The sequence below is a fragment of the Coregonus lavaretus genome (assembly GCF_964263955.1).
Source record: "Coregonus lavaretus genome assembly, chromosome: 27".
Classification (NCBI taxonomy): Eukaryota; Metazoa; Chordata; class Actinopteri; order Salmoniformes; family Salmonidae; genus Coregonus; species Coregonus lavaretus.
This window is the reverse complement of record NC_140014.1, coordinates 29,516,570-29,530,590: the sequence shown is the minus strand read 5'-3', so window position 1 is coordinate 29,530,590 and position 14,021 is coordinate 29,516,570. Positions and strand designations below refer to the sequence as shown.

The 14,021-nt window shown below is 47.0% G+C and overlaps 1 protein-coding gene across 1 annotated transcript in view; it reads left to right on the top strand.

Annotated features, from left to right (window-relative positions):
* Window positions 1-14,021, top strand: part of LOC311102685 (sodium/potassium/calcium exchanger 4-like) — a gene marked incomplete at its 3' end in the record, with an annotated part of 38,525 nt that overhangs the window by 18,403 nt on the left and 6,101 nt on the right. The window contains exons 3-7 of the mRNA XM_084144056.1: window positions 6,119-6,195; window positions 6,902-6,976; window positions 7,132-7,216; window positions 8,096-8,199; window positions 10,662-10,736. Coding sequence (XP_084000182.1) covers window positions 6,119-6,195; window positions 6,902-6,976; window positions 7,132-7,216; window positions 8,096-8,199; window positions 10,662-10,736 — 416 coding nt within the window. The remainder of the gene's footprint in view (window positions 1-6,118; window positions 6,196-6,901; window positions 6,977-7,131; window positions 7,217-8,095; window positions 8,200-10,661; window positions 10,737-14,021) is intronic.

Sequence of the window (14,021 nt, the reverse complement as noted above, 5' to 3'; positions counted from 1 at the left end):
CGGGGTCAGGGGCACCTGCCAGTAGCCTTTTGTGAGATCAAGAGTGGTTAGGAAACGAGCATGCCCCAAGGAGTCTATTAAATCATCGACACGAGGCATTGGGTATGCATCAAATTCAGACACTTCATTCAACTTTCGATAGTCATTACAAAATCGTACTGAACCGTCTGGCTTGGGAACTAGTACGATGGGACTTGCCCAGGCACTGTGGGACTCTTCGATTACTCCCAACTCCCGCATCTTCCTTACCTCCTTCTGTATAACCACTTTACGAGCCTCTGGCACGCGGTACGGGCGCTGGTTTACCGTTCGGCCAGGCATGGTGCGGATCTCATGTTGGACCACCTCTGTGTGACCGGGAAGGGAGGAGAAGACATCCTGGTTCTGCTCCACGAGTTCCAGGGCCATCTGTCGTTGATGTGGGGACAGATTTGGACCCAGCTGAACCTCTTCTCGCGCCGGTTCCTTGGTCTCTGTGGGGGGTAGACAGCTGAACATCGCCTCTCTGGCGTGCCACTTCTTTAAAAGGTTAACATGATAAATCTGCTCAGTTTTTCTTTTATCTGGTTGCCTCACCTTGTAGTTTACTTCTCCCATGCGTTCAATGACCTCATATGGTCCTTGCCAGGTTGCCAGGAATTTACACTCAACGGTTGGCACCAGGACCAGCACTCTGTCCCCCGGCTTAAACTCCCTGGGTTGAGCAGATCTGTTGTAGGAGGCTTGCTGTTGCCGCTGACTGGCCTCCAGGTGTTCCCGCATCATGGGATAGATGGCCTTCATTCTCTCCCTCATAGCCCCGACATGGTCGATCAGTGTCCGCTGTTGGCATGGCTGCTCCTCCCAGGCCTCCTTGGCGATGTCGAGCAGTCCTCTGGGTCTGTAGGAAAGCAAGAGCTCAAAGGGTGAAAAACCAGTAGAAGACTGAGGTACCTCTCTCACCGCAAATAATATGTATGGTAACAGCTGATCCCAGTTGCGCCCATCTTCCCCTACCGCTTTCCGCAGCATGGATTTTAGTGTTTTGTTAAAACGTTCGACTAGGCCATCTGTCTGGGGGTGGTAGACCGAGGTTCTCAGCTGTTTGATTTTCAGTAAAGCACAGAGTTCTTTCATCACCCTGGACATGAATGGAGTCCCTTGGTCCGTCAATATCTCTTTTGGGATTCCCAGACTAGTTGAGAGACGGAACAGCTCCTTGGCGATTTGTCTGGATGTAGCCTTCCTCAGCGGAATGGCCTCCGGGTACCGGGATGCATAGTCCAGAATGACCAGAATGTATTGATGTCCCCTGGAACTTTTCGGTAAGGGCCCGACTATGTCTAATCCAATCCTCTCAAAAGGAGTTTCGATAATGGGCAAGGGAATGAGCGGGTTTCTATATGTGGGCTTTGGCGCAACCTGCTGACACTCAGGGCAACTACGGCAGTAGTTCTCTATCTCTTTGTGTACTCCTGGCCAAAAGAAACGTTGCATGATTCTTTCCTTAGTCTTCTCTACCCCCAAGTGGGCCCCTAGCGGGTGTGTGTGGGCTAGGTTGAGTACTGTGGCCCGATAGGGCTGTGGCACGAGGAGCTGTTCATGCACTTCATCATTTTTCTTGACTATCTGATATACTAACCCCCGGTTTACTGCGAAATGGGGGTAAGTAGGGTTTGTCTTATCACCTAACACTACACCTTCTAATACCTGCACATTTCTTAAGGCATTTGCAAGAGTAGGATCTTGTAATTGAGCCGTACCATACTGGCCTGTGAGAGGGGGAAGCTCTTGGGTGCCTGGGACGTCTTCTTCACTGGAGAACGGAGCACTTTCCTGGGCTGCGTTCTCTTCTCCCGTATCCGGACCAGTCTCGGTGTCGGTCTGGGCACCTGCCATCCCTATCAGAGCCCGGGCGGGAGTGAGTAACTCGGAGGATTGCACCGGAGCCTTCCCAGGATGAGTCTTGCCTCTCCGTTTCCGAGGTACTCGGGTTATCCTCTCCTGAGACTCTCTCCAGAGTGGGTAAAAGGCTGGGCAGTCTCGTCCAATTAGGACAGGGACGGGGAGGGAATCAACCACCCCCGCCGTCGTGTGTATGGTTCCCCGTGTGCTGGTCATTGTAAGTTCAGTAATGGGGTATTCTCTGGTGTCCCCATGGACACAGGAAACTGGGAGGACTTTCCCCGGGGTCAGACACGTTGGGCCCACCAAATCCTTACGCACCAGGGTGGCCCGGCTACCAGAATCCAGTAAGGCCTCCACATCATGGTGATTCACAGTTACCGGGCAGGTGGGGGGTCGATCTGGGCCGCCATCTACGACTCCCAAGAGCGAGGCAAAACGGTGTGTGGGTGCTGAGCTGGAGGACTCCGCAGTGGGCATAGGTTCATCGGCTGGTTTCCCACACTGCCAGGAGATATGTCCCATCTCCCCACACCGGTAACACTGTCGAGTTTCCCCCTCCTGGTGTACTCTTCTTGGACCCGCCTGGTTTCTGGCTCCCCCTGGAGCCGGGATAAGTCCTGACGTGGCTGGGTTCGAGACCTTGGGGTCCTTTGGACGGGTTCTTCCCATTTGTGGTGGGGCCGCACTCCTGGGGTCTTTTCGGGAAGCATTCAGCATCTCCGCTGTGGCCTGGTACTTTTCCACAGCTTCCACGGTCAGATCAGCCGTGGTCAAGGCCTGTTGACTGATGAACCGTTTTGCCTCATAAGGCAGGGCGCGTAGGTAACGATCCACCACAACGGCCTCCACCACCGCCGCTGCTGTATTCCTCTGCGGATCCAGCCATTTCCTTGCGATTCGGACAAGTTCATGCATCTGCGCCCGAGGAGGTTGGTCTGGTTGGAAGGTCCAGCTGTGAAAGCGCTGGGCCATACCAAACTTTGTGAGTCCATATCTGCTGAGGATCTCAGCCTTCAGGGCATCATAGTCAGTAACCTGGTCAGGGCCCAGGTCCCGGACAGCATTCAGCGATTCCCCGGTTAGAAAGGGGGCTAACAGACCAACCCACTGTTGCTTGGGCCAGGCTTCCCTAGTGGCCGTGGCCTCAAATGCATGCAGGTATGCCTCAATGTCATCGGTAGCTCCCATCTTAGATATAAAGTCACTTGCCTTTATTGGGCGGGTATTTTGGACAACCCTCTGTCTCTGCAACTGCAATTCCTCTGCCTTCAGAAGGTTGGCTTTCTTTTGCTCCTCCAAGAGAGCCACGTTTGCTTGCATCTGGGCTTGCTGGCCAGCAACAAGGGCTTTCAATATGTCCTCCATTTCAGTCGGCGGGGAGCCTACGGCCAACTTGGAAAACTGGGTGATCAAACCTTCGGTATCCTCCTCTGACATGCACTATTAACGCTTGAGTATGCCCGTATTCTCCACCATCTGTGACGTCACGAGAGGCTACACAGCTTTCAGCGGGGTTGCTCAAGTAGTGCAAGGAGACAAGGTTCAAACAAAACAAGGATTTTATTATAGGTCTTGGGAAATTAACGAAAATATAACCAAATTCTGTTCTCTTGTGGCTCTTTAAGGGTTAACAGTTCAGGGATGTCTCTTCCACATCCAAAATCATAATTCTCACTCGCTCAGATAACTTTTCCCCAGCCTTACTGTAGTCCACGTTGCAGCTAGTGGCCAACCCAGCAAAAAGTCCTTCCAAATGTCTCTCACGTATTTCCACAGGTGCATATATCCAAAGGTGAGTATTTCCCAAAGGTAAGTATCTCCAAATCCTTATACTCCTCCTGGAAGTGGACGTGCAGCACTCTTGTCCTCCAGAGAGCCCAGGTTGGAGACTGTGTTTCTTCACCCCCCACACACTCCCTCCGTGTGTCTCTTCCCTTCCCAAAACCTTCAGCTCATCAGCTCCTGATTTGTTTCAGCTGCGTGGGAAGATTGGCCATAGAGGGGTGGAGTTCCCGACCATACCAGCAGATGGAGCCATAGCTGTCTGGGTTTGCAGCCACCTCAGGGGGATGTAACGTCCCTCCAGGACACAGCCTCTCGTGACATCACAAACCCCAAAACAGATATCAATGCATTAGGTTATTATACAAATGCTTAACTTACAAACCAATACAAGTATAATGAATCTGTTCAGTTACAGTATATACTGTAGTCTATATGGGAAATCAAAACTGCCTCACTCTCTCGCTAGCTTATGTAACAGTTCTGAACATACTGTATCAAAATGCAGACTCCAAATCTCATGAGTTGTCAGGTTGAATCGTTTAATCGAGGCTAGCAGACAAGTCTAGTGGTGTGACAGTGACAGACTGCGTGAGTGCTATGTGGACTGGAGCAGGAGACTGATGATGACGCTACGTTGGAGCTAGCTGCTAGCTCAGATAGATGCTCTCCCCTCTCCTTCCCTTCCTCTCTTCCCTTCCCAGGGGGTGACCTTGAGGCCTGTCCTCTGTTATGGAGGAGGGTGGGGGAGAGTGGGGGAGTGTATCGCTGCTGAGGGCCTGCTGGAAATCTGATCAAGGCTACAGTGTCCCCACCATTTGATATGCCTCTGGGAGGGAGGCTGTTACTGCTACTACTGCTGCTATGTCTGCTATTCTCGGATGCTAGAGAATACTACTGTACACTTGATAATAATGTCAATATATGCAGTTATTTATGCCCTTATTGAGTGAACCCGTTTGCTCTTTGATTATTTTATATTGTATTTTCAGTTGGTACAGTATAATATTTAGAATTGCGTTATTAGATTTTATGTGTTATCTATGACTTGATAATTACAGATATATTAATTTGCTACTATTTTGATTTAAAGGGAGTGTAATCAGCTTAGATTGATTTGATGAGAGAGAAAGACGTCTGTCCATTAGCTGTGTATTTGTACTCTCTTTGTGGTTTGATTGGAATCGGAGTGCACACACGTCTCCCTTCTGTATCCCTTGTGGACATCTTGTGTCTAGTGGGCTTCTGTCCAACCTCCAGAGAGAGATGCAACGGGATGACGTGGTGAGAGAGATGGGGGGGGGGGAGAAAAGAGAGAGAGAGAGAGAGAGAGTGGTGACAGAATGCAATGACATCATTGGTTGGAGAGGTAGCAGATGGACACATGGATCTCGCTGTGTCTCTGTGTCTCTGGAGATGTGGTGCCGAGTAGGCCGCTGATCTGATCCAGGAACAGATGGGCCGTTTGGGCAACAGAGCCTAACCCACCAAAGCTTACCACTCCTGAGGGATATCACCCTGTGGTGAAGCATGGCTCTCTCCCACACAGCTCTAGAGGAGGATGCAGACTCACCCGCACAGCTCTAGAGGCAGGACTGAGACTCACCCACAGAGCTCTAGAGGCAGGACTGAGACTCACCCACACAGCTATAGAGGCAGGACTGAGACTCACCCACACAGCTCTAGAGGCAGGATGCAGACTCACCCGCACAGATCTAGAGGCAGGATGCAGACTCACCCACACAGCTCTAGAGACAGGATGCAGACTCACCCACACAGATCTAGAGACATGATTGAGACTCACCCACACAGCTCTGGAGGCAGGATGCAGACTCACCCACACAGATCTAGAGGCAGGATGCAGACTCACCCGCACAGATCTAGAGTCAGGATGCAGACTCACCCACACAGCTCTAGAGTCAGGATGCAGACTCACCCTCACAGCTCTAGAGGCAGGACTGAGACTCACCCACACAGCTCTAGAGTCAGGACTGAGACTCACCCACACAGCTCTAGAGGCAAGATGCAGACTCACCCACACAGCTCTAGAGGCAAGATGCAGACTCACCCACACAGCTCTAGAGGCAGGACTCACCCAGCTAGTTTTGGAGGCATGACTAATAATCACCAAGGCTTCTAGAAGCAGGACTCTCAGACTATTAGATTTTCTCTGAGACAACCAAACTCTTTTAATGCAGGTTAAGAGTCACCCAAACTCACCGTGTGAGCTCTAGTTTAGAGGCAGGACTTTCAGACTCATCTAGCTCTTTGAGGCAGGACATTAAGTGTGATAAAGGCACAGATATCTTTTTTTTTTACATTAAGTTGATTTGATTGTTGTTGTTTGTTTTATACCCAAATGATTTATTTGAACTATATAGGCTGTTTTGTTTTGTGTGATGTTGTAAGACCAACCCATGACTTTGGAGATGTTTTTGTTTTCTTTCAGCCATCAATGAGTTCCCTGAGGATATCTTCACCACCTACCAACGCACCAGAGGAGCTGTCCTGCTGCACATATTTGCGGTAGGAGATTAATTTTATGTGTGTTAAACACCATGTGGTTCAGTAAATCAGGCATGTGTTGTCGACTGTGTGTGTGTGTGTGTGTGTGTGTGTGCATGCTTGCGTATATCGGTGCATGTTTCTAGCGTGCGTGTGTCCATCCGTGCACTAATTAGTGGACTAAGAGATTACCCTGCTGTGTCCTGGGCACTTCATCCGGGATAAGTCATGCAGCTCTCTGACAGACAATTTTATGACAATTATAAATATTCTGTCAGCCTTGTGTCGTTGTGGATGACCTGTTATCTTCCTGTCATGTGATGTCCTGGGCTGTGCTGTGAACAACACAGGTTGGTTTGTACCCAGAGCCCTAGGCAGGGCCTGTCATCGCAGCCTTACACAACAAAAGTCACATCAAACATGCATCCTCAGATGACTCTCCTCTCTCTTTGGCAGGAAAAACAACTTTCTACTTTGTGAGGGCAGGATAGAGGATAACAGGACATGTGTACAGTGAGGCTGATATAATTGCATATATTCTAACTCAGTGTTTTTATACAGTAGATTGTTCACTGTGCCCAGGACTATATCCTCTCTAACCCTCTCTCTACTCTCTCTCTTTCTTTCTCTTTCTCCCCCCCTCCCTCTCTCTCTCTCTCTCTCTCTTTCTCCCCCCCCCCTCCCCTCCCCTCTCCCCTCTCCCCCTCTCTCTCTCGCTCTCTCTCAGGCCCTTTACATGTTTCTGGCCTTGGCCATCGTCTGCGATGACTACTTTGTGATGTCTTTGGAGAAGATCTGTGAGGTGGGTGAATTGGAGTCCCAATAACATTCTCCTCTAAACCTCCTTCCTCTCCCTATTACGCCAGTGAGGTGTTGATGTGATGTGTTTGTGTGTTGATGGTTAATGTATGAGGCTTCAGTGTGAGACTGTGCTTCTTCCTTCTGTGTGTCTGTCAGAAACTGGACCTGAGTGAAGACGTGGCAGGAGCTACGTTCATGGCTGCTGGCAGCTCAGCACCAGAGCTGTTCGCCTCGATTATAGGTGAGACGGGCTGTCTGATACTCCCACACACACTTACACTGTACAAAACCTGCTTAGATACATGCAGATACATTACCATCAGTAGTATGTAGACTGTGTGTTCAATTCTCCACATTGTATAGGTTTCAGATCAATGTTGTCAAAGAGGTGATCATATTGGGTTGATCTCTCTCTCTCTCTCTCTCTCTCTCTCTCTCTCTCTCTCTCTCTCTCTCTCTCTCTCTCTCTCTCTCTCTCTCTCTCTCTCTCTCTCTCTCTCTCTCTCTCTCTCTCTCTCTCTCTCTCTCTCTCTCTCTCTCTCTCTCTCTCTCTCTCTCTCTCTCTCTCTCTCTCTCTCTCTCTCTCTCTCTCTCTCTCTCTCTCTCTACCTCTCTCTACCTCTCTCTCTCTACCTCTCTCTCTCTACCTCTACCTCTCTCTCTACCTCTCTCTCTCTTCTATTTAAGGGCTTTATTGGCATATGTTAACATTGCCAAAGCAAGTGAAGTAGATAGTAACAAAAGTGAAATAAACAATCAATAAACTATGTGTCTCTAATATGGTCATACATTTTGCAGGATGGTAGGAAGTGCAGCTCAGTTTCCACCTCATTTTGTGGGCAGTGTGCACATAGTCTGTCTTCTCTTGAGAGCCAGGTCTGCCTACGGCGGCCTTTCTCAATAGCAAGGCTATGCTCACTGAGTCTGTACATAGTCAAAGCTTTCCTTAAGTTTGGATCAGTCACAGTGGTCATGTATTCTGCCACTGTGTACTCTCTGTTTAGAGCTAAATAGCATTTTAGTTTGCTCTGTTTTTTTGTTAATTCTTTCCAATGTGTCAAGTAATTCTCTTTTTGTTTTCTCATGATTTGGTTGGGTCTAATCTCTCTCTCTCTCTAAGGTGTGTTTATCACTCATGGAGACGTGGGTGTTGGAACCATAGTGGGTTCAGCAGTATTCAACATTCTATGCATCATCGGTGTGTGCGGAATCTTCGCTGGACAGGTGTGTGTGTTTGCGTGCGTACGATCTCCATGTGCCTCAGTCTGTATTGTTGCACCCTGCCAGAAGGGGACCATTGTGTTAATCACAAATCACACATACTGTATGCTACAACACATGCTATGTTATGCCCAGGGGCGTAGTGCAGTTTTGCGCCAAGCAAGAAGTCTGGGTTTCATCTATTTGTTTCCTGCCCGTGAATTTGATGGCAAATCAGTTCTTTCAACATAGCCAGCTAACAATGCTAGCAAGCTAGCTAACTAGTTAGCTAGTGTGTTTTGATTTGAATACGCCACACTATTTTCTGGTTGTTTCTACGGTCTCCTAACCCATGAGGACGACTGCAATGGATGGCGAGCTGACAGTGATGAATTCATCGCTCAGTCTGAGGATTCCTCTGAAGTTTTGTGCGGTTGTCATAATTTAGTGAGTGGGAACTTCATCTCGTACAAGACCTATGGAGAAGTTGCAGTCAGATGGCGGGGAAGGCGAGGTGCCGGTGAGACGCCTTGAATGGAGAGCGAACTGTGCTGCCTGCCTGCCACTGAAGGACCTGCTCATCTCCCCCTGTTGGCAAACCCCTCCTTCTGCTCAACTGTCACCCCATCTGTTGGATGCTTGAAATTCCCAAAACGTTCAACTCTAGCTGACAGTTGTCATAGTCCAGACCTACTCTCTGTTATGTAGCTACATATATACAGTGGGGAGAACAAGTATTTGATACACTGCCGATTTTTGCAGGTTTTCCTACTTACAAAGCATGTAGAGGTCTGTGATTCTTATCATAGGTACACTTCAACTGTGAGAGACGGAATCTAAAACAAAAATCTAGAAAATCACATGATTTTTAAGTAATTGATTTTCATTTTATTAAATGACATAAGTATTTGATACATCAGAAAAGCAGAACTTAATATTTGGTACAGAAACCTTTGTTTGCAATTACAGAGATCATACGTTTCATGTAGGTCTTGACCAGGTTTGCACACACTGCAGCAGGGATTTTGGCCCACTCCTCCATACAGACCTTCTCCAGATCCTTCAGGTTTCGGGGCTGTCAATGGGCAATACGGACTTTCAGCTCCCTCCAAAGATTTTCTATTGGGTTCAGGTCTGGAGACTGGCTAGGCCACTCCAGGACCTTGAGATGCTTCTTACGGAGCCACTCCTTAGTTGCCCTGGCTGTGTGTTTTGGGTCGTTGTCATGCTGGAAGACCCAGCCACGACCCATCTTCAATGCTCTTACTGAGGGAAGGAGGTTGTTGGCCAAGATCTCGCGATACATGGCCCCATCCATCCTCCCCTCAATACGGTGCAGTCGTCCTGTCCCCTTTGCAGAAAAGCATCCCCAAAGAATGATGTTTCCACCTCCATGCTTCAGGGTTGGGATGGTGTTCTTGGGGTTGTACTCATCCTTCTTCTTCCTCCAAACACGGCGAGTGGAGTTTAGACCAAAAAGCTCTATTTTTGTCTCATCAGACCACATGACCTTCTCCCATTACTCCTCTGGATCATCCAGATGGTCATTGGCAAACTTCAGACGGGCCTGGACATGTGCTGGCTTGAGCAGGGGGACCTTGCGTGCGCTGCAGGATTTTAATCCATGACGGCGTAGTGTGTTACTAATGGTTCTTTGAGACTGTGGTCCCAGCTCTCTTCAGGTCATTGACCAGGTCCTGCCGTGTAGTTCTGGGCTGATCCCTCACCTTCCTCATGATCATTTATGCCCCACGAGGTGAGATCTTGCATGGAGCCCCAGACCGAGAGTGATTGACCGTCATCTTGAACTTCTTCCATTTTCTAATAATTGCGCCAACAGTTGTTGCCTTCTCACCAAGCTGCTTGCCTATTGTCCTGTAGCCCATCCCAGCCTTGTGCAGGTCTACAATTGTATCCCTGATGTCCTTACACAGCTCTCTGGTCTTGGCCATTGTGGAGAGGTTGGAGTCTGTTTGATTGAGTGTGTGGACAGGTGTCTTTTATACAGGTAACGAGTTCAAACAGGTGCAGTTAATACAGGTAATGAGTGGAGAACAGGAGGGCTTCTTAAAGAAAAACTAACATATCTGTGAGAGCCGGAATTCTTACTGGTTGGTAGATGATCAAATACTTATGTCATGCAATAAAATGCAAATTAATTACTTAAAAATCATACAATGTGATTTTCTAGATTTTTGTTTTAGATTCCGTCTCTCACAGTTGAAGTGTACCTATGATAAAAATTACAGACCTCTACATGCTTTGTAAATAGGAAAACCTGCAAAATCGGCAGTGTATCAAATACTTGTTCTCCCCACTGTATTTTATTTTCAAGCGCTTTGAGATTATTTTTGTAATGAAAAGCGCTATAGAAGCTGAATAAATTATTATTATTATGAGGCTAAGGACGTGCACAAAAGGAATGTGAAATCTCTCTCTCTCTCTCTCTCTCTCTCTCTCCCTCTCTCTCTCTCTCTCCCCTCTAGGTGGTGTATCTGACTAAGTTTGCAGTGTTCCGTGACTCGCTCTACTACACTCTGTCTGTGTTGGCATTGATTGCAGTGAGTAGCTGATCATCTCATCTCTAGTCTACATTACATAATGAGGCCATTCAGACTGATAGAGCCCCCAATGGCTGTTTAACCTTAATTTACTAACTGTCTAGGCTACTGGGCTAATAAAGGGTTGTGGGAAGGAGATGGTCAAGCAGCTGCTTGTGTGTCTGTGTGTGTGTGCGTGTGTGTTTCTGGGACTCTCTGTAATATAGAAAGAACTGGGCCCATATCTACAGTTGAAGTCAGAAGTTTACATACACCTCAGCCAAATACATTTAAACTTAGTTTTTCACAATTCCTGACATTTAATCCTAGTAAAACTTCCCTGTCTTAGGTCAGTTAGGATCACCACTTTATTTTAAGAATGTGAAATGTCAGAATAATAGTAGAGAGAATGATTTCTTTCAGCTTTTATTTCTTTCATCACATTCCCAGTGGGTCAGAAGTTTACATACACTCAATTAGTATTTGGTAGAATTGCCTTTAAATTGTTTAACTTGGGTCAATAAGTTGGGTGAATGTTGGCCCATTCCTCCTGACAGAGCTGGTGTAACTGAGTCAGGTTTGTAGGCCTCCTTGCTCGCACACGCTTTTTCAGTTTTGCCCACACATTTTCTATAGGACTGAGGTCAGGGCTTTGTGATGACCACTCCAATACCTTGACTTTGTTGTCCTTAAGCCATTTTTCCACAACTTTGTAAGTATGCTTGGGGTCATTGTCCATTTGGAAGACCCATTTGTGACCAAGCTTTAACTTCCTGACTGATGTCTTGAGATGTTGCTTCAATATATCCATATAATTTTCCTTCCTCATGATGCCATCTATTTTGTGACGTGCACCAGTCCCTCCTGCAGCTAGGCACCCCCACAGCATGATGCTGCCACCCTCGTGCTTCACGGTTGGGATGCTGTTCTTCGGCTTGCAAGCTTTCCCTTTTTCCTCCAAACATAATGATGGTCATTATGGCCAAACAGTTCTATTTTTGTTTCATCAGACCAGAGGACATTTCTCCAAAACGTACGATCTTTGTCCCCATGTGCAGTTGCAAACCGTAGTGTAGCTTTTTTATGGCGGTTTTGGAGCAGTGGCTTCTTCCTTGCTGAGCGGCCTTTCAGGTTATGTCGATATAGGACTCGTTTTACTGTGAATATAGATACTTATGTACCTGTTTCCTCCAGCATCTTCACAAGGTCCTTTGCTGTTGTTCTGGGATTGATTTGCACTTTTCGCACCAAAGTACGTTCATCTCTGGGAGACAGAACGCGTCTCCTTCCTGAGCGATATGACGGCTTTTGAAGGTAGGCCTTGAAATACATCCACAGGTACACCTCCAATTGACTCAAATAATGTCAATTAGCCTATCAGAAGCTTCTAAAGCCATGACATCATTTTCTGGAATTTTCTAAGCTGTTTAAAGGCACAGTCAACTTAGTGTATGTAAACTTCTGACCGACTGGAATTGTGATACAGTGAATAATAATTGAAATAATCTGTCTGTAAACAATTGTTGGAAAAATTACTTGTGTCATGCGCAAGGTACATGTCCTAACCGACTTGCCAAAACTATAGCTTGTTAACAAGACATTTGTGGAGTGGTTGAAAAACAAGTTTTAATGACTCCAACCTAAGTGTATGTAAACTTCCAACTTCAACTGTATACACCTGTTCTGAAAGGCCCCAGAGTCTGCAACACCACTAAGCAAGGGGCACCACCAAGCAAGCGGACCCATGAAGACCAAGGAGCTCTCCAAACAGGTCTTGGACAAAGTTGTGGAGAAGTACAGATCAGGGTTGGGTTATAAAAAAATATCAGAAACTTTGAACATCCCACGGAGCACCATTAAATCCAGTATTCAAAAATGGAAAGAATATGGCACCACAACAAACCTGCCAAGAGAGGGCCGCCCACCAAAACTCACGGACCAGGCAAGGAGGGCATTAATCAGAGAGGCAACAAAGAGACCAAAGATAACCCTGAAGGAGCTGCAAAGCTCCACAGCGGAGATTGGATTATCTGTCCATAGGACCACTTTAAGCCGTACACTCCACAGAGCTGGGCTTTACGGAAGAGTGGCCAGAAAAAAGCCATTGCTTAAAGAAAAAAATAAGCAAACACGTTTGGTGTTCGCCAAAAGGCATGTGGGAGACTCCCCAAACATATGGAAGAAGGTACTCTGGTCAGATGAGACTAAAATTGAGTTTTTTGGCCATCAAGAAAAATGTCTGGCGCAAACCCAACCCTTCTCATCACCCCGAGAACACCATCCCCACAGTGAAGCATGGTGGTGGCAGCATCATGCTGTGGGGATGTTTTTCATCGGCAGGGACTGGGAAACTGGTCAGAATTGAAGGAATGATGGATGGCACTAAATATAGGGAATTACTTGAGGGAAACCTGTTTCAGTCTTCCAGAGATTTGAGACTGGGACGGAGGTTCACTTTCCAGCAGGACAATGACCCTAAGCATACTGCTAAAGCAACACTTGAGTGGTTTAAGGGGAAACATTTAAATGTCTTGGAATGGCCTAGTCAAAGCCCAGACCTCAATCCAATTGAGAATCTGTGGTATGACCATCCAACTTGAAGGAGCTGGAGCAGTTTTGCCTTGAAGAATGGGCAGAAATCCCAGTGGCTAGATGTGCCAAGTTTATAGAGACATACCCCAAGAGACTTGCAGCTGTAATTGCTGAAAAAGGTGGCTCTACAAAGTATTGACTTTGGGGGGGGGTGAATAGTTATGCACGCCCAAGTTTTCAGTTTTTTTTTTGTCTTATTTCTTGTTTGTTTCACGAGAAAAAATATTTTGCATCTTCAAAGTGGTAGGCATGTTGTGTAAATCAAATGATACAAACCCCCCAAAAATCCATTTTAATTCCAGGTTGTAAGGCAACAAAATATGAAAAATTCCAAGGGGGTGAATACTTTTGCAAGCCACTGTAGAGGCCCAGCGGCCTGATAGACAGATCATCATGAGAATAAGGGAGTACAGAGAGAGAAAGCAGAGGAGAAAGGGAGACCCACAGAGAGAGGGAGACAGAGAGAAAGAGAGGGAGAGAGAGGGGGAGAGATGGCCTGGAGATCTCACAGAGACTTCAGAAACTCACTTCATACTGTGTCATTGCTTTTATAGCAAACAGTGTACAGGAAATGTTTTTTGACTGTGTTACTTTCTCATAGCATCTGTCTGACAGTAACTAGACATACTTGATGCATCGCGACTTTCAAGTTTTTCTAAGTTAGAGTTTCGATAAAATATAAAAATATGAGTTTCTTGATAACAAAAATAAAAG